Source organism: Anser anser (assembly GCF_964211835.1).
Source record: "Anser anser genome assembly, chromosome: 25".
Taxonomy (NCBI): domain Eukaryota; kingdom Metazoa; phylum Chordata; class Aves; order Anseriformes; family Anatidae; genus Anser; species Anser anser.
In genome coordinates, this window is record NC_139746.1 from 4,935,073 (window position 1) to 4,957,320 (window position 22,248).

At 58.2% G+C, this 22,248-nt stretch overlaps 3 protein-coding genes across 5 annotated transcripts in view; 1 reads left to right on the plus strand and 2 right to left on the minus strand.

Annotated features, from left to right (window-relative positions):
* Positions 1–17: 17 nt before the first annotated feature.
* TEKTIP1 (tektin bundle interacting protein 1) lies at positions 18–1,357 on the minus strand (the record flags this gene model as incomplete). 2 transcript variants are annotated; one of them, XM_083810869.1, is made up of 4 exons in its annotated part: positions 18–228; positions 302–427; positions 628–854; positions 954–1,357. In XM_083810869.1, 4 exons carry the CDS (start codon positions 1,355–1,357, stop codon positions 86–88), a joined length of 900 nt encoding a protein of 299 aa, XP_083666995.1. In that variant the 3' UTR covers positions 18–85. The 2 variants fall into 2 exon arrangements, with proteins under 2 accessions (XP_083666995.1, XP_083666994.1); XM_083810868.1 differs by having other exon boundaries at positions 18–427.
* Positions 1,357–19,720, minus strand: FZR1 (fizzy and cell division cycle 20 related 1). 2 transcript variants are annotated; one of them, XM_083810836.1, is made up of 14 exons: positions 19,605–19,720; positions 12,084–12,226; positions 10,728–10,853; positions 10,410–10,473; positions 9,866–9,993; positions 9,337–9,419; positions 8,723–8,906; positions 8,456–8,521; positions 7,898–8,000; positions 7,047–7,231; positions 5,931–6,164; positions 5,747–5,851; positions 4,815–4,907; positions 1,357–3,995 (listed from the first exon to the last, which is right to left on the minus strand). In XM_083810836.1, the coding sequence occupies exons 2-14, from the start codon at positions 12,150–12,152 to the stop codon at positions 3,954–3,956; spliced, it is 1,482 nt and encodes a 493-aa protein (XP_083666962.1). In that variant the 5' UTR covers positions 12,153–12,226; positions 19,605–19,720; the 3' UTR covers positions 1,357–3,953. The 2 variants fall into 2 exon arrangements, with proteins under 2 accessions (XP_083666962.1, XP_083666963.1); XM_083810837.1 differs by having other exon boundaries at positions 12,084–12,229; positions 19,605–19,711.
* Positions 19,721–21,623: 1,903 nt separating this feature from the next.
* LOC310886353 (uncharacterized protein) overlaps positions 21,624–22,248 on the plus strand; it is a 12,058-nt gene continuing 11,433 nt past the window's right edge. Inside the window, exon 1 of the mRNA XM_083810853.1 lies at positions 21,624–21,788. Within this exon, the coding sequence (XP_083666979.1) occupies positions 21,639–21,788 (150 nt within the window). The 5' untranslated portion in view covers positions 21,624–21,638. The remainder of the gene's footprint in view (positions 21,789–22,248) is intronic.

Here is a 22,248-nt window from a genome sequence, read left to right on the forward strand (position 1 = left end):
GGCACAGGCCTGGCCCCGACGACCCCCGCTCAGCCCCCCCCCCCGTCCCCACAAAGAACCGGGACAGCCGCAGGCGCCGTGCCCTTTACTGGCGGGTGGAGGGCTGGTGCTGGAGGAGGCTCCAGGTGCGGATGTCCCAGGCAGTGCAGGGGGGGCGGCAGGAGGACAGCAGGGGGACGTACCCCGGGCTGCCCCCCGGCGCCCTGGGGCTCCAGCTGCGGGTGGCAACTGCGGAGGGGAAGGGAGAGGGGTGAGGAGGGGGCACTGGCAGATGCCCCCCCACAACCCCTCAAGCTCTTACCGTACTCCTTGCCCAGGATGGGGCGCTCCTGCCAGAGGAAGGCTCCCCAGCAGGTGCAGGGTCCGAGGTAGGCGGCAGGGCTGATGGGGTCCCACCACACCACCTGCCGCAGGTGCTGGGCGTAAACTGGGGGGGGGGAGCAGAGCTGGGGCCAGGCAGCACGACCCCCACCCTGCAGCAGGGTCATCCGCAGCCCCCCCAGGAGCCCACCCCCATCCCTTCCTCCCCCCACCTCATAAACTGGGTCACCCCCCAGCTTCTCCCTCCACTGCCACCACCCCCAAGTGCCCCCCCCAACCCAGGACCCCCCCAACCCAGACCCATACCCGGGGGCAGGGGCTCCAGCTCACGGGGGGCGTGGGCGCGCTGCCAGCGGCCCCAGGAGATGCCAGGGGTCAGGGTGTACCAGGGGACCCCCGCCGCATCCCAGCCGCTCAGCCCCGTGGACCAGCTCTGCCCCGCGGCGTCCCAGCCCATGGGGGTGGTCTTCCAGCGCACGGCCTGCCTCAGCACGGGGGCCTGGCGGGGCCACCGCAGCGTCACGTACTGGTCACTGCGGGCAGGAAGGGCAGGGGGGCATCAGGGCTTCGTGCCCCCACCCGCATCGCCCCCACACCCCAGCCACGGGGGTCCCACGGGGCCAGGGGCTCACCTGTACAGGGGCAGGGGGAAGTCGGTCTCGAGGGTGCTCTGCGGCACCCAGGGCCTGTGCGCCCCCAGCTCCATGCCTGGCGCTGGGCGAGCCCGCAGCGGTGCTGGAATCAGCGCCAAGCAACGGCCCCCACGCAACACAACGGGGGGCTGGGGTGGGGCAGCGGGGCCGAGGCACCTTCGCTCCCTTTGTGCCCTGCAGGGGAAGGGCCGGGGCTGCTCCTCCCTGCTCCAGGAGAGCAAACAGGGGCAGGCGGGAGCTGGGCAGCAGCCACAGAGCACAGACCTGCACTGGGCAGCCGGCACCTGCCTCCGCTTGCGGGGGGCCCTGGGGCCTTGGAAGCCTGGGGGGCACTGCCGCTGCTCCTGCCCCCCCCGTGAAAAACCAACTGGAGCCACAGACATAAATTCACGACGTGTTTAATGCCAGTCAGAACGCTTTACATGGAAAAGTTACAACGCTCTATAATTTTTTCCACCATGTGATGCTTTATATATTTATATATATATAACAACGCCACAAGGTCGCAGACTCCGGGAGGACCCCTCGGCTCAGCCCGCCCGCACAGCTCAGCACTTGCGGATCGCACACACACGCAACACAAGCGCACGGAGGCTCTGCTCTTTTGCCCACGAACACGCTGCAGCACACCCCAGCCAGGCGCCGGTGGCACGCGCACACCCAAGGGCACCCCCCTCGTGCGGGGAGGTACCCGCGGGGAGCGGGTCCCCACTTCAGCCCCACGCACACCCAGGGCCACCCCCGGGCACAAAGCAATGAAACCTCCCTGCTCTGACACCTCTCCGATGCCCCCACCCCATCGCTGATTTCCTCCCGGAGGAGAAAGCGGCGTCCGAGGGTCTGCGCGCGCAGACCCACAGGAAGCATCCGCAGCCCAAAACGCCCGGCAGCGGCCACCCACCTCCTGCCCCGGGTGCAAACAGCCCCGTCCCCAGGTGCAGCTGCCCTGCAGGGTGACAACCCCCCGACACCCGTGACAACCACGTCCTGCTGCAGGTGGCCCCCGAGCCACTTGCCAGCTTAGTGACCTGACTTAATTAACAGCTCCTCGGTGCTTCGCAGTGGTCCCTCCACGCCGTGACATCGAACAGTGCCAGTGAACATACAACAAGCAGCAGGAAAGGCAGCAGGAGGCCAGCAGGCAATTTTTAAAACCAAGCCCCACGCCCCTGCTGCGAGAACCACAATGTAGTCGTGCTGAGACTGGGTTTCAGAAATTACACAGAAATTACAGTTTGGGGGCAGGTGAGGCTGTCGGATGCGACTGCCGCTTTGGGCTTTGGAGGTTTGGTGCCGGTGGGAGCGGGGAGCCCCTGGCACACGTACGTGCCCCTGGGTACCTGCGATGTGCGGAGGCAGTGTGAGCCGTGGGTGAGCCTGATCCAGGCGCTGGCACGATGGCACACACGGAGTCAAGGCTGTGGTGAGCAGAGCTGCACCTTACCGCTGTACCAGCCTCCCTCCGCCTCAGCCGCTCACCCCAGGGATACCGGTGGCGCTGGGGAGGGGCAGGCATTTTCCTACCACTACCCCTACAGTCTGGATTCAGGAAAAAAAAAGTACTGCCTATACACTCTACAGAGAACAGGTCAAGGTCTATATACACAGCCGGGAAAATCCAAGTGAGAACAGGAAACAGCACGCACATCCCAGCGCACGAGAGAGGGCACGAGGCAGGCAGGAGCCAGGTGCGCAGCAGGAAGCATTGGCACATGTACAAGGTAAGACAGGAACAGGCTGCTGCAAGCGTAACAGCTTCTCCTTAAATTAAAAGCAACACATACACACAAGTGCTTTGCATCACATCCCACGGCACTCATCACACAGGCTCCGAACGCACAAGCAGGCACTCTTCCCATACAACTTAAAAAAAAAACACAACAAAAAAACAACAGGTCCCTGGCATTGACTCGGAGATAAAAAAGCAACACTTCTTCCTTGCCTTAGAAAAAGAAACCCCCCTTGCCCAGACGCGGTGTTTCCCCCCTTCCAGCCAGAAGAGGCCATGCTCTCTCTGAAAAAGATCCACAGGAGTTGTTTTGTTTCTCAAGCACATCTCAACTGCTTTTGTCCTCAGGAAGACTCCAGAGCAACCAGCCGCCACAAAGGGCACTGTGGGAAGCTCCACATGCGTGTTGTTCCTTTGTTTTGTTTTTAAAGCCATTGTTTTTCCTCTCTGTTAACTAAAAGAATCAGCCTAAAACATGCAATAGCAATTTTAAATTTCTTTGAATGCATTCCCTCTGAGGTGGAGCCTCTTTAAAGTCTCCTCTAAAGTTTAAAGCCCCGAGATGCATGTTTGAAGGCAGCTGGTAAGCGTGCCAAAATCAAGCTGTCTTACAAGAACGGCAAGTACCGCAGCACCTGCTTTATCTGGAAAAAATAAGCAGTTCTCCAGTTTTTTCATGTCATGGGGATCCCAGGCTCTAACCAATGCCCTTAGATACCAGAGAGGCTAATGCCCCGCCTAGAGCCCAGTCCCCACGCACCAGTTGCATTGAACAAGCGTGGCTGGCTCCTACCTCCGAAGGTGTCCATCCGAGGTTAGAGGGACCCGCAGCAGCACGTTAAGCCCCTTCCCACAGAGGCAAGGACGCTCTCATCTCTCCTAAGAGCAGACAACACAGCAGTTGGGATGGCCTTGGTCCGGTCTCGGTGGTCTGTGTAAACAGGTTTTCTCCAGTACACAAAGCGAGGGTTGGAGGGCGCTGGTTCAACATTTCTCTTGTACCCGTTCCCCTTTACGGAAGGATGAATCCATAAACCTTTGGCAGTTCCCTCCCCTCCCCAACCCCATCCCAAATACTGCCCGGCGTGGTTCACAAGCACATATTTAATTAGCATCTGTTGGGTCCATCCTCCAGTCCCGCTGGCACTCCCTCCCCTTCTGGCTGATCGTTTGGGGTTCCATGCACACCAAGGTAGTGGTTTTATCCTGGAACGGCACGCTGTAGTCTCTTGGATTGCAGTACATGGGGTTTACCGTATCCTGGTGAAGAGGTTGAGAACGGATACAGACTCCTAAAAAGAAAAGGCAAACCAGGTACTTCAGCACTTAAAGGCTTTGCTGCAGTGTTATTCCACATGATTTATTTATTTTGTAATTAAAAAACGCTGGTGAGGTATCTCCAGCTCAGGGCACTGATCTGGGCTAAACATCCAAAGTCCAATGCCATCAATATTCCCATGTTGTTTTTTTTTCCAACTGATAACGAGGCGTGTGGCAGGCAAGCATGCCATTCCCACAGCTCTGTGGGAAGCTGCACCCTAGAGCCAGGGTGCACCCAGGCGCCTGCAACGCCCGCTCCCCACAGCTCATTCCTTAAGATCTCACTGCCATTTCTCCACTGCCTCCGCGAGACACCCAGAAAAGCTCCTGGAGCATCTGGCACAGCCTGCTTTTGGCGATGGCACGTTGTTAGTGGCAGTACCACGATCCCAATTCCACCCCAGCCACCACTTTAGGCGCTTACGCAAGGAGCTAGAGGATAATCAAGTCCGAGGGCACGGCCAGTTGATAGCAGCACATGAGCACAGAATACGGGCTGGAGGTGAGCTCCCTGCAATGCTGCTGCGTTCAGCAGCTCCCTAACAGCCAGAATGACATTCTGTCACACTACTTGGGTGTGCAGAGGCAACCTTTTATTGCATATGACTGCAAACCCTTTTATACTGCAGTCAAGTTTAACCCTTCACTGCACCCTCCCCTCAACCCACAGGATAAGGTAACGAAGCCAGAGGCAAGGCCGAAGAACAGAGGGAACTGACTGAATCCCCTGCCGAAGGCTGAGCCTGCTGCAGGACACGGCTGCAGCCAGCAGCTGCGCAGCACATCCCTACCTTTGTCGAGCGAGTTTTACTGAAGACGTTCCAGAACCGCAAGGTTTCATCTCCAGCTCCCGTGACTATGGCCTCCCCATCAGGGGACATCGCCTAAGGCAGGAGAGAGCAGCCTTTAGTATCTGCTACATTCTTGAGGTTGAAAACAAATCTTCATTGGAATGCATCAGAGGTATTCTACTCCCCTTCCTACTTGGCTGGCGGTGAGACACCAGACTACCACCTCTGCTTTCATGTGCCTCACTCAGCCTCAGTAGGTGCCAACTCGAGCACTTGCATCTTACTTACGCAGCTCTGGAACACATGGGTGGAATTATCGTAGAAACGATTCCTGTGTTAAGAAATCCATGCCAGTTGTAATCGAGGCTATTCCTCCCCGGATTATAAATGTGTGTTAAGGCAGGAAGTGTGATAGAGCTGGCAAATGCCAGTCATTAGTCACTTCGGTTGGAACCTACCTCACAAAACACTATCAGCATATTTATCATGTTAAGAATCCACTGAAAGCCCTATGTAACATTAACAGAGCAGGTAAGAAATCAAAGGGATTAGGTGCATCAGGCATTTTAATATGGAATTAGGAGGACTGAAAGCATCAAGTTCTTCCCCTGCTTGCGGTTACCAACGGAACAGTGACAAAGTCTTAAGGGAACAAGAAGACTTTCCCGTGCTTCCCCAGAAGAGTTTTGGCAAGCTCTGCTATTCATTAATAAAGCCTCACATTTCCATAGCAGCAAATCAAAGTATCCCTTGCAGGCAAGGAAACCAGATACAGAGCTTTTTTTTTTCGCTTGCAGGGCAACATTCATGCCTCCACCAAGAGCAGAGGCTGCTCACAGTGCCACCGGCGCTGCAGCTTCAGGTCTCATCCCAGCACATGCACAGCCAGTTCAGTAGGGACAGAAGGTTTCAGAGGCAAGGCCGCTGCTTACCAGATATAGGACTCTGTACGAGTGCCCTGTTAGCTTTGCTACTTGAGTTAATGAAGGGTATTTCCAGACGAGGATCTGGTTCTGCGAGTATCCATGGGTACTCACCTGGAAGCAGAGAGGGAAATGAGTTACGCTCCCGAAGGCAGGAGAGCTCAGCAGCAGCGCTGCGCAGGGAGGAACTTACTAGCTCGTTGGCGTGCTTTGACCAGGCCAGGTTGCACACTTGTGACCCGGTGTCAATGCACTGCAGGGGCTGCCCGGTGAGCGTGTTCCAGAAGCGTATGCACCGGTCGGCTGTCCCGCCGCCGGAGGCGAGGAGGCCGTGCTGGTGCGGAGACCAGGCGATGGCTTTTACTGCCGCGAGATGCTCTGTGTATTGTTGGACAGGACTCAGGCTGGAGTGATTCCAGACAAGGAGCTGGCAGAGAGGAAAGACGTGATCGAACTTGCACTGCAGTCACGTGCCCGCGACACCCACAAACCACGATGTCGCGCTGGGATTGACGAGGGTGGTTGGGCAACACGACGATTTCCCACAGCTCTGCCCAAGCACGTGTCTCAGCTATTTCAGCCCTGCAGCCTGTCCCACCCTGCCACCACGCTCAGCTGAGGAGCCACTTCACCACTGGGTCGCAAGGAAGTCCTTCAGTTAAGCTTGTAAAGCCAGCAACACGGTGTCACCGAATGTCAGCTAAGGCCCCCCTTTTGTCTTTGTGGCTGTATTACCCCAGCACACGTCAGGAAGCACGTGCAAGCTCATTGCAAGATATTCTGAAAAGAACTTTGTACAACCATGCTGTCACACATACACTGGGCAAATTCACTACCTAGCAACCCGCTCCAAAGGGCTCTGAGCACTTTCTTCAGAACAGATGCTTCTTCCATATGGTGTTCAGTGAACTACAAGTCTGTGCTATAGGTATTAAAACTTATATAGCTTCTAAACTCGGTTTCCTTCCACATACATAAACATTATTGCAACAAACTTGAGCCTATATGCTACCTAAACCAAGCCAGGAAGTACAGCTTAGCAGTAGCTTTATTGAACTCAAAACCCTGAGTCAAGCTAGAGATTTAATTAGCCAAATAGAGAAGCAAAATTAAATTTGCCTCTTTAATTTTATTACAGAGAGGAGACTGAGTAGAAGCTTAGCATGATTTATCGTTGGGCACAGTCCAACAAGTGAAACAAAAGCCCCTTCACAGAGCAGATGAATATCCTTGGAGAAAGGGGACCTGACATTTCCCTGCGAAGATCTAGAGATGCTGAGCCTCACGGGACCAGCTGTAAGTACTATACCTTGTTATCATTTCCCCCAGAGGCCAGGAGCTGGTGGTCCGTAGACCATTTGAGCCCACAGACCTCCTGCCTGTGGCCCTGCAGCCGCCGCTCTGACTGCAGGGGCGGGGTGCGGATGTCCCTCTGAAGGATCATTCTGTCTCGGCTCCCAGAAGACAGCTGGTCCGCGTTCCATGCCAAGGCACCTGTAACACGGGCAGAGAGCAACAGCCTAAGGGCATGTTTTGGGAGCCTTGCAGGAGCGTGCAGGCAGCACACAGCCACCAGAACTGCAGGAGGTTTACAAAAAAAAAACAGTGCTTAGGGACCCTCCTTTATATGCCCTGCCTGGAGTCTTAAAATGGCATACAAAGATACCTTCACTAAGCTTGCTGCAGGCAAATCTATTGCTAACTCCATTTCACTGGGAAGTAAAGCACAGAAACAGAACTCAAAAGCTATCTTGACTCCCCAAATCTCACCTCAGAATTCAGATTCACAACAGCTCTGACCAAAAATTTACAAAAAACACCAAAGAAAAACAGAACAGTCCCCGAAGCATAAGGGAACTGGAAATCTCAGTGTAAAGCTGCCTGCCTGCAGGGCTGAAACCGGAAGCCAGTGGCAGTGAGAAAGTGTTGTAACCAAACCCAAAATGCCTCAGCAGACATGGAGGAAACACCTGCTGCAGTAGTCACTCAAACACCACCACACCCAAGATCAGAACACCACAATTACTAGGTGGCAATGTTTAAAAGGCAGCTCAGGACACAGCAGGGCATAAATATCAATTCTGGTACTGTCTGAGTTCAGGGAGAGAAGTAAAAAAAAAAAATCAAGAAACAAAACATGTGAAAACTCCACCTCCTTACCAACTCTGGCCGTGTGCCCCTCTAGCATGGAGAGCTTTTTTCCTGCAGCTGCATCCCAGATCTGTACAAAGCCCTTGTGAGTGCCAACGGCTACCAAGTTCCCCTAGACAAACAGAAAACCAGGATCAGTAAAGCCAGTAAGTACAGACAGAAATAAAACAAAAAGCTAGATGCTGAGAAGACTTCAGATAAATCCCACAAGATGGAAAGCATCCAGAGTTCTTCCATCTTGCATCTTTTCCCTACTGAAGAGAGGAGCCAAGCAGCCCGGCTGAAACATACTTAGAATCAGGTCACTTCTCCAGCTCTTGACAATAAAATGTTTTTTTTTTCCCCTCCCATACCTCTTAGCAAGTGCCTCCAGAGTGTCAAGATACAAGAGGTTACCCTCTATCCCCTCTCGTTTAGCAGAGACAAGAAACACATTTGATGAACAGCACACAGGGAGTTTGGGAGAATACAGAAAAATAATCCATGATTTTAGAGCTTGCAACGAAGGGCTATACAGCTACGGTGATAGCATTTGAATTGCATTTCACTTGGCAGTGTTATACTGACCCGTTCTGACCAGCCCACAGACGTTACAGAATCTCCTTCCACGGACAGATCGCACAGTCGGGTCACCTTGAGGATAAGACAGAATGAGAAATACTTGTTATTGTCATGCTGCATCAGCTACCTCCAGAGCTATCTCCCGGTTTGGGACAGAGCATTACAAGCACCGAATCCCTCCCACAGCGTGTTCCATAGTTCTGAAAGGTGCTGCAGCTGGAGAACACCCACAGCAACAGGTACATCACTCTCCAGACGCTGGTCATCATTTACCTGGCTCGTACAAGCACTCCACAGGTAAACACATGTGCCAAGGCCGACGCTGAGGACGTTAAGAGAGGACCAGTCCACCAGGTTCAGGTAGAAGTCGTCCTGCAGTTCTGGGGCATCCAACACTTTGAAAGGAATCTTTGAGATTTTCCGAGTTGGTTTTCGGGGTGATCGTAGCAGCTTCTGACTGTTTACAACGAGAGATATAACAACAACTACAGAATATCACACATCACAGCAGATGGCGTGGACAGATGCAGCTAGTCTTTAGAGCATACCTGCATTTCTACAGAGATACACAAAGAGGCAGCAAAATGCTTTCCAGCATGTTAGAAGGAATTAGTCTCTAGTTCTATAAAGGAGCTGGGGAGCAAAACGACAAGCTGACTGCTGAGGGCTGGTCAGGACACATTCGGTATTAAGCAGTTGGGGTGTACTCAGGAATCCTTAGGGCACCTGACTGTCCCTACTTATTACCTTCTCAGACATCCCAAACCAATTCATGTGGCAATTTTGGTTGCCTTAAAGAGAAACCCTCGAGAACATCACTGAAACACCTCACTGAAACCTGTTTCAACACACCCCCACTGTAGAAGTCTGTGGGGAATCAGTATTACCTTTTGTTGCTGACAGGAGACAAGGAATACGGCGAGACCTCGTTACCATCATCCGGACTGGAACGTTTTGTGCTGAGAGAATACTGCAGAAAGAAAACACACCCAGTAAGAACACCACCATGCCCAAGACCGATGTAAACCACTCACACAGGCACCAGTGCCCAGCTAGCTCCAACATCCACTGCCAGTTTTCCAGCCTTTTCAGTTCCCCTCTTTTCCAGGTGTTCCAGGACCATACAAAAACTTCCACTGCAGACCAAAACCTTGATTTGGTCATTTACTCAGTCTTAAGAGCGTCCAAAAAAGCTTTGTTCCCACCCAGCTTCCTTGCCAGTGCAGAAATAGGAAGTACGTAGCTTGGTACAGATATTTACGTTTTCTTTATAGGCCACCAAGTAAGTTGAGGAGCAAACATCAGCAAAATCTTAACACTAACTCTCTTGCATTAGCAACTTGACAGAACCACGTGCTTTGCTCCCACGACACAAGACGCACAAACTCCCTTTGTTTTAAATGCAGACCAACTTACAGTGAAGAGGGACTTCTTCTCTGGAGTGGACGGCTGCAACCTCCTGTCTTCCGTCTGCGGGTCCTGCACTTTCTCGATCCCTGCTCCTAAGAGTTCATTCTTCAGCAGGGCGGAGTAAGCGAGGCCATCTGTGAACCCAAACGAGTGCTTAGGCAGGGAACTCTGCAGCCACAAGCGCCTCTGCAGGGACCGACTGGGTCACAACCGCCTGACTTCTACACTCACAGGGCCTCTTCATAAGCCTGGGACTCCAGCTCGGAATTAAGATTAGCAGCAAGCTTCCCCTCCTTCCACACCATCAGGAAATTACTTCCGTGACTCAGTAAATCAAGAGATACAAACAGGCCCTCGCTTCCCAGATGCTCAGCAGCAGCCCACTGAGGTGACCAGGTGTTCACTCTTGTGACACGTGCACAAAACACCAGCGTGGCTTTTTGCTTAAGATAAGCACAAAAGTGCCAGCATTCACTTAATTTCCAAACTCGGCATCAATTTGGAATAAAAGCCGTAGCCAAGGCTACAAGCAGCAGAAAGAAGGTCTCACCTTTGCCATTGTCTGATGTGGCATCCTTTGCTTTTCTGTTTTGACTTGGTGATTTTTCATTTTCCTGAAAGGGGAAAAAAAACCAACACCATCACCACACAGAACCATCACAATGCACGTAAAATAGCAAACAAAGAAGTCTGCAAACAGGCTGCACCTGCGGGCCAGGAGGCACACATTCAAAGGAACTCTTTAAGGGCAGCAGCAGACCATGGCTCAGAAGATAAGCAGAGCCAAAATGAAATGCCAGCCAAAATGAAACGTGCCATTTCCTCACTTCAAAGACTTTGCGCTGCAGGAGAAGGGAGCGAAGCTTACATTTATTCTGTGGAAGTTGATGCTCCAGTTGGCCCCGGCTCTTGAGGGAATGAACCTGTCTCCATGCTTACTCGGAGAAGACATCGGAGAATTGGAAGGCGTCAGGGTTCTTCTCATCTCTGCTACCTGAATTAGAGATTTAGACACACGCAAGAACAAGTGTTGATCCCAGCAGGGGGTCTGACAAACATCAAAGAGGTCTTGTCAAAGCTAAATATGCCAAAATAGAAGAGCAAAACACTGGTTTATCCCCTTAGCAGAATGAGTACGCACACCCAGCCCAGCTGTCACAGGAACATCTGTCAAGAGAAACAATTAAGCAGCGCCTTTCGCACTGCCCCTTTTCAAGCTGATGCTGCCCAGGCAAACACAGGGAAGGCGAGAGCAGGGCAGAACGCTCGCTGGGTGTGCTGCAGATTCCTCGAGTGCGATCACATTCTTTTTCGTACAGCAACTCGTAGCGGAGAGGACCCCGGCTCAGAAGAGGGCTGGTTTCTCCAGCCTGCCAAGCTCCCTCTGAATGCAGGAAATACCTCTACCCCAGGTGCTTCAACAACTCCCCCCAGTACAGCGTCATGCAGGAACTCGGGGATCGCGCACCGCCTCCCTCTGCTCTGCTCCCCACTGAAGGCACTCAGCAGCACCCCCCCCCAGAGGCTGGTCACTAGCCAGGCTGACTCCTGGCGACTATTCTGAGCCCAGCTAGATAACCTCCCCTCCTGCAGACCACCCACCTTCAATTCTGCTCTGGGAGACTGCGCCAAAAGCCTCGCTGCAGTCAGTGCAGACGACACGTGCTCCCTCCTCCCATCCATCACGCTAAATCGTGCCTTCGTAGAAGGCTCGCAGGTTGGTCAGGCATGATTTGCCCTTGGTAAGCTTGTGCTGACTGCTTTCACACACATTTGGGTCCCTCATGTCTGGAAATGGTTTCCAGAAGGATTTGCTCCATGGCTTTCTCAGGGACAGAAATACACAACCGCCTCCCCTGCTCTTTAGCTTCTTCTCTAGCTGCTTCAGCCTCCAGTCCTAAGGCTTTGTGTTTGTTAGTCCTCAACCTTTTTACACTCTGCCTGCGATTCCTGAGATTATTTAGTAAAAGCCATCACTGCACTACAAAAACATCTCTTAACTCACTTTTGCAAACTGAGCTGAGGTTGTCTGCGTGGAAGCACTGTTAGAGTGGGGTTATTCGGTTACTCCTACAACAGCTCAGGAGCTCTCATCTGGTCACAGCCCCACAAAGGGCACAGGTTCCCACATCTGCCAAAGCTCAACTGAAAACAGTCACAGGCAATGCAGACGAGCGCTTCGCTTTCAGGCTCAGATCCCTTGGTACAGACCATCCGTACTTACACAAGGCATCGTGTTTTCATTCTGGATGTTGATTTGGCGTAGGAGACGTCTCTCATAATCCTGGTCCATGGTGGAACGTGTAGGGGTTGGGGAGTTCAGCAGCCTCAGGGATTTACGTTCATGAAGCCCAATCAGTAACTAGCCTGCTGCAACAGATGGGGGGAGAGAACCACCAAAATATTACACCTCTTCATGTAGAAGCAGCCCCCAGCATCTCTCAAGACTCTTCTTTAAACCAGAGCCCACTTTCCCCCTCCACAGCAGCGTTATCAACCCTGTGCGATAAAGCCCAGCGCAAGGTTGCTGATGGAAGTGTTTTCCTGTATTGCTGCCCTTGGTTGTTAATTCACCCGAACAGCCGATCGGCGTTTTGCAGCCGATAGGACCGAAGCATGCGACAGCCCGAGCACAGACCGCGACCTCACGCTCGCCGACCGTGGCAGCGCAGCTTGGCGAGCCCCAGGTACGCAGGCGTGCAGGGATCGGATGCCCACAGCCCGTGGCACCGCAGGCCAGAGGCAGGCACCTCTGTGCCAGCGCGGTTATTTCATCCGCGGCGCACGCACGGCAGCCTTTTGGTGCCCTGAAGCGCAGGAACAGGGGCAGCTCTGGACTGGGGAGCCCCCTGAGGAAGCGTTCAATCTCTGACGCCCGTGCTGCCCCACATCTGCCTCTGGGCTACCATAAAGCCAGCCCAGCTACGGCCGCACGGCGAGGCCACGCTGCAATCCACGTGTCACTCGAGCGCCCGTTTTATGAGGGCTGCTCCATTACCTAGAATTGGCTATGTTACAGCACGCATCAATAAAGGATACCGAACCCTTCCGGTAGGGCACGGAGCTGCAGCCTTCCCCCGAGCAGCCCTGCCTGCGCCCAGCCTCCCCAGCAGCCGTGCCCGGCCGGTCGCTCAGCCCAAGGGAAAAATCTCCAGAGGGAAAGGCGGAACGAGCGCACGCCGCGCAGAACCCTGCGACGGAGGCACCTGGAAGCTCTGCGGAAGGTGAAGGGATTTTCAATCGACTGCTGTCGCATAAACATTCGCTGGGGCTGGGTGGAGGCCCGGCTCCACGAACGGCGCTGCCTTGAGATACGGATTTGGGAGACCTGGGAGGCCGCGGCGCGGGAGGGCTGGGCAGAGCCGGGCCCCGCTCCCTGCCCGCAGGAGCGGACGCTCGCCCAGCGCCACGGGCACACGCTGGGTCAGGAGGCCGGCAGCAGCCTGGCAAGACGCGACCAGGAATTCCGGCGTGCTGCAAACGGCCGGAAAGCACGAGGACAGCGCACCAGCTCTGGAGAAGCGGCTCCCGCCCTGCCATCCAAGCGGTTTGGTAGCGCTGGAGCTCAGACCTCTTACAGACACCAAAAAGCCGTTCTGTTCCCAGCCGTTACGCACGCCAGCGCTATTACAGGAGCAGCCCCAAAACAGCGGCTGCCAAGCTGCTGCCGAGCACACCTGCTTACCTCTGCCACCTCCTCCCCCGGGCTCTCTTCTTTTTTAACGTAACACATTTCCCCCATATGTTCCCTCAGAGGAAAGGCTAGAGAACGCCACTGAATTTAACGGTGAGCAGCTTCCACCAGCGGAGAGGCAGAGATGGCGTTACTGCGAGTGAGCGTTTAGAAGAGTTTAATAATAAAACTCATTTGTTAATAATAGCAAAACGAAATCTCAGTGCATCCCATGTCAAACACTTCCTCCTATTTTTTAGTTTCCTCACCACTGCCTTTACCTACTCACAGCCTCCCAAACCTTTCTTTGAGGCCAGCAGGACCTCTCAAACCCAGCGTTTCCACAAGATGTATTTTTTTTACACCGCGAGTAAGAAAACGCAGCTTGCAGAACCCACACGAGGCGCGTGACCAGCTGGGGACACCGCACGTCCGAAGCGTCTTCCCAGAAGGGCTCAGCGTGGACGACGCAGGCCCAGTCCCGCAGGAACGTGATGTTTTTAATTCGGGCTATCCAACGCATTCACTTGCGGAGCTTTTCACTCGGGTTCCAGACCGGGCAGATGCAGACCACCGAGGCTCCCGGTCAGGAACGCAGCGCGTGCAGAGTGAACAACAGGGGAGGGGCGGCGCGGGCAGGGCGCAGCAGCACCGACAGGCCCCACGGCGCCCGGCTTCGGGCTTCGGCCGCTTTGAAATAAAGCCCCACGGGGCGCACATCGAACGTGAACCGCCAGACTTCCCCTCCTCCCCTTCGCCCCCCCGAAATTTGGGATTCGGATAAATTTTGGATTCCATTCATGTGCTTGAAAGTTCTCCTGCCTTCGGTGCTGTCAGAGCCTCTCGCCACCACCAGCGCCTCGCGCTCGGCCCCTCTCCTCCGCGCTAGCTCCGTTTTTAAGAGCAGCACAACGCTCCTGTAACAGGACAGCCAGGGGCTCCCTGCTCAGGTGGGCCACGGCACAAAGCCCACGCTCGTCACCTCGACTTCAGCGCCTGCCGAGAGGCCCGAGCAGGTACAGGCCGCGTCCGAACAGAGGAACAGTTCTGCAGAAACGCCTGCGCTCAGCTCGCTGCACACCCTGGCGTTCTGCACGCTGGCTTATGAAAACCAGATCCATACTGAGGGAAAAAACGCGAAGCGTTTGGACGCGCCAAGGTTGGGTCAACAAAAAAGAACGGGGTGCGCTTGTTGAGCGCCACGACTTCACCTGGAGGCGTTGCTCTGAGCAACGTTAGCCGGGATACAATCCGGCCAGCTCACGGGTAAGATGTACGGCGCGTGGAGAAAACACCAAGACTCGGTCAGAAAGCACAAATCCTTCCTGAAAACAACCGCCACCTGCCTTCTCCAGGCACAGAGCACGTAACTGGTAACAGAACAGGATCCCGGACTGAGTACAGAGCACCTGGTTCCTCAGGATTTATTTCTTAAAGAAATAAGCTTGCAGTCACAGCCCCCAGTTCTCAGGCACAGCCTTTCCCACGGCTTTAAGGGAAACTGGAAAGCCTCCCGCAGGCAGATTTCGTTAGCGAGAGCCTGTGCAGGCCCAGCGATGCTGCCTTCTCTCCGGGCCGGTATGCAATGGCACCAGTTTGAAGGGAAAAATACTTTGTCATTCCGGTGACGAATATTTAAAAGCTCTCGGGAAGACCCCACAATTTACCAAGGGGACGCAGTAAGCGAGCGCATCGGCCTCTCAGTCACGAACAGTGGGGCTGGAAATCAAAGCCAGATGCCAAGATGCCATCCCAAGGCTTCTCCGAACCTGTCACCGGGCAACGCTCGCGGGGCGGTGAGTTAGCGCCGGCCTCAGCTGCCGACAACCGCGGGACTCGTCTGGCACGGGGGGACGGACGGGCACCTCCGCTGTGCCCGGCGGTGCCGCACGTTCAGCTGGGTGGGTGAAACCTCCTCGGCCCCAAAATAGGACGCCCGCCGCTGGGCTGGATCCGCTCTGCAAGCGGAGAGCCAGCGCAGGGCAGGGGCGAGCTGCTGCCCGGGGCAGCTCCGCCACGCAGGCCGGAGGAGCGGTTGGGCTGTCAGGGGTTCTTTCAGTTCCCGGACCCCTGCGCACGCCGAAGGCAGCGGGTTTTGCTGGTGGTCGGGCCCGTTAGAAAGGCAGGCAGGGTGCTGGGGCTGGCCTCACAGCACCGGAGCTGGTGTCGGCGAGGAGCGCAGCGTTCCGCTGGCGGGCAGGCTGAAGCTGAGCTCCTCCGCGCTTAACCCAGGGCGACACCTTCACGCATGCCGCGCGCGCGCCATGCCGAACGAACCCTCCGAAATCACTAGCTTCCGTTTAAAAGCGGCAGTAACGCAGAAAGCCAGAGCCTTGTGCAAGTTTCACCGACGTCTCCTCGCTGGTAGAGCTGCAACCGGGCGGTTTCTCGTCCGGCAGCTCCCTCAGGCACCGGTGCGAATGCTGGCGTTAGGTGACAGGCAACATCTTCCCCCTGAGGCCTGCAGGAAATCCTGCCAGCACCAAACCAGGGCCCGCCGAGCGGCTGCTGTGAGAGCCGCCCCGTCGCGTCAGCGCGTTTCGGCGACTGCTCTTCACTGAGGGTCCTGCAGAAATCCGCCTGGGTTCTGCCTTTCCACAGCCTGTGCGAGGCAAAGCCACCACCTCCCGCCCCCCGAGGTGACGGACGCCTTCGGACACCCGCTGCCACCGGCTCCAGAGGGCCCACATCCCGCAGGGGCCGCCTTGTAGCCGACGGGCAGCAGGCACGGGCTGAACTCGAGCCAGGTTGGAAAGAAAACGCCCCAAAGCTGCGGCCCCAGCATTGTTTTCATCCCCTACCCGCACGCAGCCTCCCAACCCTTAGCTCAAGATGCTGCTGCCGCCCCACACCAAGCTCCACAGACGAGCGGTGGGTGCTGTTTGTGCCTCCTTTCACCGCCAGCGTCACCAGACATCGTCCCTTCCTCGCGGGCCAGCGCTGGAGGTGACAAACGTCCGACGTTGTGCGACTCGCTGCACCTCCAGCTGCGCTCAGACAAGCTCCAGGACTTTCCGCAGCCCTCTCCAAGGCAGCTTCGGAGCTGAGTTAAGGCTGCATCTGCTTCTCAAAGCACCCCAGAGCCCGAGCAGGTGACAAGGGACCCCGGACCAGCAAAGCGCGGCGTACCCGTGCTCCCTGGAGCCACTCGGGACACGAAGGCCGCGGGCAGCCCGCTCCCCGTACCTCACCCTCGGCTCGCGCCCAGAGCTCCGGCCAGGACGGGGACTTCCAGTGCCAGCAGAGGCACAGCACTGTGACACCTTCAGGGGAACAGGAAAAACGTATTTGGGAGAGCCCTCACCAAAAATAAAGCCCCCCCAACCGGTAACAATCCTCAGTACGCCGTCACAAGCCCAGAGGGCTTCCCCCCAGAGAAGCCAGGCGCAGCACCTCGTCTGGGGGAACGCTGCTCCGGGGCCTCTCCTACGTGAGCGACGCTCAGATCTCTCCACCACTTTCAGGCCGGATGGGTTTTTTTCCCCCCCAAACCCTCCTCCTCTCCATGGCTGGAAGGGAACCTGCCGGGGCAGAGCCTGCCGCGCTGCGCTCAGAGCACGGGAACGTTTTCGGCCGCTCCCTTCGCACGACGCCCAGCGGCGGAGGCAGCGGCCCCCTCCCTGCCCGCGCGCAGCCGAGGGGTTCCCAGGTTCGCCCCGAGCAGCCTTTACGAGTCGGGAGAACTGCAGGGGTGCTCCTTCACCTTCCTAGACGGCGCTTCTCATTCCATACGCGTCTCCCTGCGGATCACAGGAGCCTGCTAGAAGCTCGGGGTTTATCTGAGCAGACCCGGCAATCGTGCGCGCAGCAGGGGATCGCAGAAGAGCATCGCCGTTAGAAAGCCCTTTCATTGCCTGCAGGTAGCGATTATTTCTCCTTTTCCCCGTGCTGCTTCACAAAGAAGCGAGCCACGCCTGCTGCGGGGAGCCTGAGGAGAGCACAAAGCCTCCAGCAGCGTGGGAAGCCACGGGCTGGGAACCGCACGCGGCCCCACGAGGCAGCGCGCACTGCGGGGTCGCTGCCGTGTCGTCTCCCGCCCCGGGGGTCAGAAGGCAAACCTCCGCGCCTCGTTAGCGGAAACGCTCCCAACGGGTTCGTCTGGTGCGAAAGCAAAACAACCGGGAGGCAGCAGGAAAAGCTCCGCAGCGGGGGACATGCAGCAGGCGGCACAGGTTCCTGCGCCGAGCGAGGTGCGAGCACCCGGCCTTTTGGGGCAGAGCGGCCCAGGACCGAGCCGGCACCGCGCAAGTGCTGTTGGCTCCTTGCGCCCCGCTGCGAGGTGACGAGACGGGCTCCCTCGGGCAAGGCAGAGCAGAACAACTCCCTGCTGCGGGGGCGAGAGGGTAAGGGCACGGCTGGGCACGGAGGGGGGCAGGACCCCCGGAACCGGCACGCGGACAGGATGCGCGCGTTCTCCACTTCGCCTCCACGCTGCGGCTGCTCCGGAGCCGAGAGCAGAGCCCCCGGCAGCCCCGGTGCCAGCGGGCGACTGGTCCCTGCCCGAGGACACCAGTCCCTGCGTCACCCCGCAGGACGGAGCTTCTGCTTTTGGCTGCTCATCAGCTGGCACGTGGCGGCGCTCCTGTTGGCGAGCGCCCCGCGGGTACTGACCCCTTCGCTTATTTCCTCTGAACACTGAACGCCGCTGAGCGAGGAGGAAGCAGGGACGCGCCGGGCGAAGTGCGCAGGGGCCTGGGGTAAGGGGTCTTAAGGGCCACGCCAAGCGCTCCGCACTCAAGAGAAGCCCAAGAGAAAGGCTGCCAGGCGCGCTTCTTAGTGTTTCACCGACACTTTGGGGTTTTTCCGAAGTAGTTTGCACGCCCTGCCCTGTGTGCGGCCAGCTTTGGGAGGCAGAGGAAAGCCAAGAGCACCCTAAGCACAAAGACCGGCCACCGCCTCTCCTGGGCCCCGCGGCCCCCGGGCAGCACGCTTACCCCACTCACCTACCCGCAGGCTGTGTCGGAGCGGGGCGACTTGCCCCAAACACCGAAAGGAATCGGCTTCGCCAACCTTCGGTTTCATTTCAGAATGGAAACAAAAACTCGCGGAGCACATCTGCCCGCTTATCTTAAGCCTCGAAACAAAGCCCAGGCAGCTGCTGGGGGCACCAGCTCGAGGTGAAAGGTCCCCCTTACCGACGGCCTTATCAGAAGGCAGCGCTTTAAAAGCCAGGATTAAAAATTCACCAGCAGCCTCGTCCGCGGAGCTGCGCCGAAGTCAGGTGATTCAGACGCCTGCTCCATCACAGCGCTTAAACTACGGAAGACGCAGCAGTGCCCCCGGTCAGCTCACCGAACAAGAGCCGTACGGTTTAGAAGACGCAGCAGTTTCAGTAAACAGCCCCAGAAAATTCTGCTTCGGCCTAAAACAATAACAACAGCAATTAAAAAAAAATCCAGGCTTTACTGGGAGGTGCTGCTGCCAGCAGGGGAATCGCTCCATCAGGAGCCTCGGGCACACGACGCCAGGCTTGCACCATCGAACGCGCGAGCCGAGTAAGGCTCGGGGAGAAAAATCCCAAGGAAACGAGCACCGTGCCTCCGGGAGAGCCCCAGCCCCGGGACACCCACCGGGGCGGGGAAGCCCGTGGCAGCTGACGGTGACTCCGCCACGACCCCAGGGCAGCAGGGCACGGCGCGGGCTGCCAGCACACACACACACACAGACACCCCCGGCCGCCACACGCCCGGTGCGGAGCTCGCAGCCCTCAGCCCTGCCCTGGCCGAGCTCCCGGAGCGCTCCCCTCGGCGGCCACCCCCGGCACGGTAACGACACAAGGCCCCGAGCGGCACCGGGCTCCCTCCGAGCCCCGACAGCCGCCGGGAGCAGGGCAGCAAGGACACGGCCGGCTCCTGAGGGGGGGGGGGTTCGGGGCTGCTCCGCGGCTCCCCCCCCCATCCAACCCCCCTCCCGGCCCCACCCCGACCGGGGAGCCCAGGGCCGGGCCCCAGCAACTAGGGCCTGCCCCGGGCCCCCTGCCCGGTCCCCCCGGAGGCCTCCCCCGCACCCTTCACCCCCCTGCCCGTACCCCCGGCCCCCCGCCCCGGCCCCCCTGCCCACCTACCCACCTACCTGCCCGCCCGGCCCAGCCCGGCCCCGCTCCGCCTCCTCCTGTCACGGCGCCGGCCCCAGCTCTCCCCAATATGGCGGCGGCCCGGCAGGAAGCTCCGCCCCCCCCCCCCCCCCCGCTGCCCCGCGCGCGGCACCACGGGAGCGCCCCGCCCGCCCGTTCGAATCTACACAGGAAGCGGCGGCGCGCGCTGCCATGGCAACCGCCGCGGGCGGCTCCCACCCGGCCGGGCCTCGGCGGGGAGCGAGAGCCGCGCAGATCCGTTCCGCCCCCGCCGCGGTCCCCCCCTTCCCTTCCCTTCCCTTCCCTTCCCTTCCCTTCCCTTCCCTTCCCTTCCCTTCCCTTCCCTTCCCTTCCCTTCCCTTCCCTTCCCTTCCCTTCCCTTCCCTTCCCTTCCCTTCCCTTCCCTTCCCTTCCCTTCCCTTCCCTTCCCTCCCCTTCCCTCCCCTCCCCTCCCCTCCCCTCCCCTCCCCTCCCCTCCCCTCCCCTCCCCTCCCCTCCCCTCCCCTCCCCTCCCCTCCCCTCCCCTCCCACCCCAGGGTCACACAGAAATATTTCACGCACACCATTGTACCCAGGTGTACACTAATTGTACCAACTGCACACCAACATTTCACACACACGCTTTACCCAGAGGCAGCCCCGAGGTGCCCTCACAGCCCAACGCCCGGCCCGCCACCCGCCTGCTCTGCCCCAGCCCCGCGGGTTCCCTGCTGCGGCACAAGACGCCGTAGGCACGCGAGCTGCGTGTTATTAACGTTATTAGCTGTGTCATTAACGTTATTAGCTGTGTCATTAACGTTATTAGCTGTGCCATTAACGCAGCTTGGCCTCCTGTGATTAATCGAATATCTATTCGAAGCTCACTTCTGAGGATGCGTTTACGGCAGCAGCAACAAGCAGCTAATAACTGGCAACCTAAAAGAGGCCCGAATCATTCCTGAAAAAACAAGGGAGGGAATGCAGCGCCCAGAGCCTCTCCGCCAGGGGTGCCCTGGGGGACACCCTGCTTCCCGGCCACCGCACGGACCTCGGGACGTGAAATAACCCCGTGGGCATCCTGAAAACCCTGGGTGTGGGAATGGGACCTCAGGACGTGAAATAACCCCGTGGGCATCCTGAAAACCCCGGGTGTGGGAATGGGACCTCGGGACGTGAAATAACCCCGTGGGCACCCCGAACACGCCGTGTGTGGGAATGGGACCTCGGGACGTGAAATAACCCTGTGGGCATCCTGAACACTCCGTGTGTGGGAATGGGACCTCGGGACGTGAAATAACCCCGTGGGCACCCCGAACACGCCGTGGGCTCTGGGGAACGGGACCTTGGGATGTGAAATAACCCCATGAACACCCTGTGTCGGGGGAACGACCCCTCAAATAACACCCCCAACACCCTGTGGGTTCTGGGGAATGGGGGCCTCGCGTTGCTTATCGGGGCATTTTTTGTTTTGCTGTCGTGGGGTTTTCTCCAAAATTGAGCCCGGCGTGGCTTTTTGAGCTTTCCTACAAATTAAACACGCACGTATTTATCACGATGGGTGGTGCCACAGGTCGTGGTGTGTCAGCCAGCAATGCAAAAGCCCAGGGGGCTGTGGAGACCCCGGCCAGCAGCCGCTTGGCACGGGGGGGTGAATGGCAGCTTGGGGGGGGTGAAAGCAGCCCCGGGGGGGTGAAAGAAGCCCCGGGGGGGGGGGGGTGAAAGCAGCCCCGGGGGGGTGAAAGCAGCCCTGGGGGGGTGAAAGAAGCCCCGGGGGGGGTGAAAGAAGCCCGGGGGGGGGGGGGGGGGGGGGAGGTGAAAGCAGCCCGGGGCGCCGTCCGGGTCCCGCTGGAAGCTGCCGGGGCTCGGACCCCGCGGGGGGCACCGGGCCGCTCCCGGCCCCGTTATCCCGGGAGGGGGGCCCCGGGGGCTCCGAAACGACCCCGGGGGGGGTGGGGGGGCCGTCCCCGAGCCGAGGCTCGCGGATCCGCCCCGGCGGTCCCTCCGTGACCCCGCGGCCGATCACTTCCAGGGCGGCCCCGGCTCCCGATTTGAAAATGCAGCAGCGGCTGCTGGTGCTGCTGGGCGCGCTGGCGCGGCGGCCGGCGGGCGGGCGGCGCCGGGCCATGGCCGGGCGCTGGGACGGGCCGCAGCGGCGGGCCTGGCTCCGCCACTACTACAGCCAGCGGCAGAAACGGCTCATGACGGTGCCGGGGGGGGCCGGGGGGGCGGGGGGAACGGGGGGGCGCCGGGAAGGGATGGGGATGGGGATGGGGGCAGGGGGGGGCGGGGGGGGGGCGGGGGATGGGAGATGGGGGATGGGGGACGGGGAGGTGGAGGGGGGATGGGGGGTGCGGAGGGGATGGGGGGTCACAGGGATGTGGGGGTTATGGGGACACGGGGGGTCACAGGGACACGGGGGGGGGTCACAGGGATGTGGGGTGGGGATGGGGGGCACAAAGGGTGGGGATGGGGATGGGGGGGCTGGACGCCAAGGACAGGGGATGAAGAGGGCACGGGGCACAGAGGTCACAAAATGGGATGCAGTCAGAGAGGGACATGGCGAGATAAGGATGGGGCGTGGGGGAGAAAAAGGACGGGGGACAGGAAGGGCAAGGGACAGGGGACACAAAGGTCGCAGGGACACAAAGAGCGGGGATGGGGGAC

Excerpts from the sequence above, each read along its gene's own strand:
- FZR1 (XM_083810836.1), bottom strand. The coding sequence starts at position 12,152 with ATGGACCAGGATTATGAGAGACGTCTCCTACGCCAAATCAACATCCAG. Across the intron at positions 9,994-10,409 it reads CACATCAGACAATGGCAAAG|ATGGCCTCGCTTACTCCGCC; the intron begins GTGAGACCTTCT and ends TTGGGTTCACAG. Across the intron at positions 9,420-9,865 it reads AGAAGAAGTCCCTCTTCACT|TATTCTCTCAGCACAAAACG; the intron begins GTAAGTTGGTCT and ends TTCTTTCTGCAG.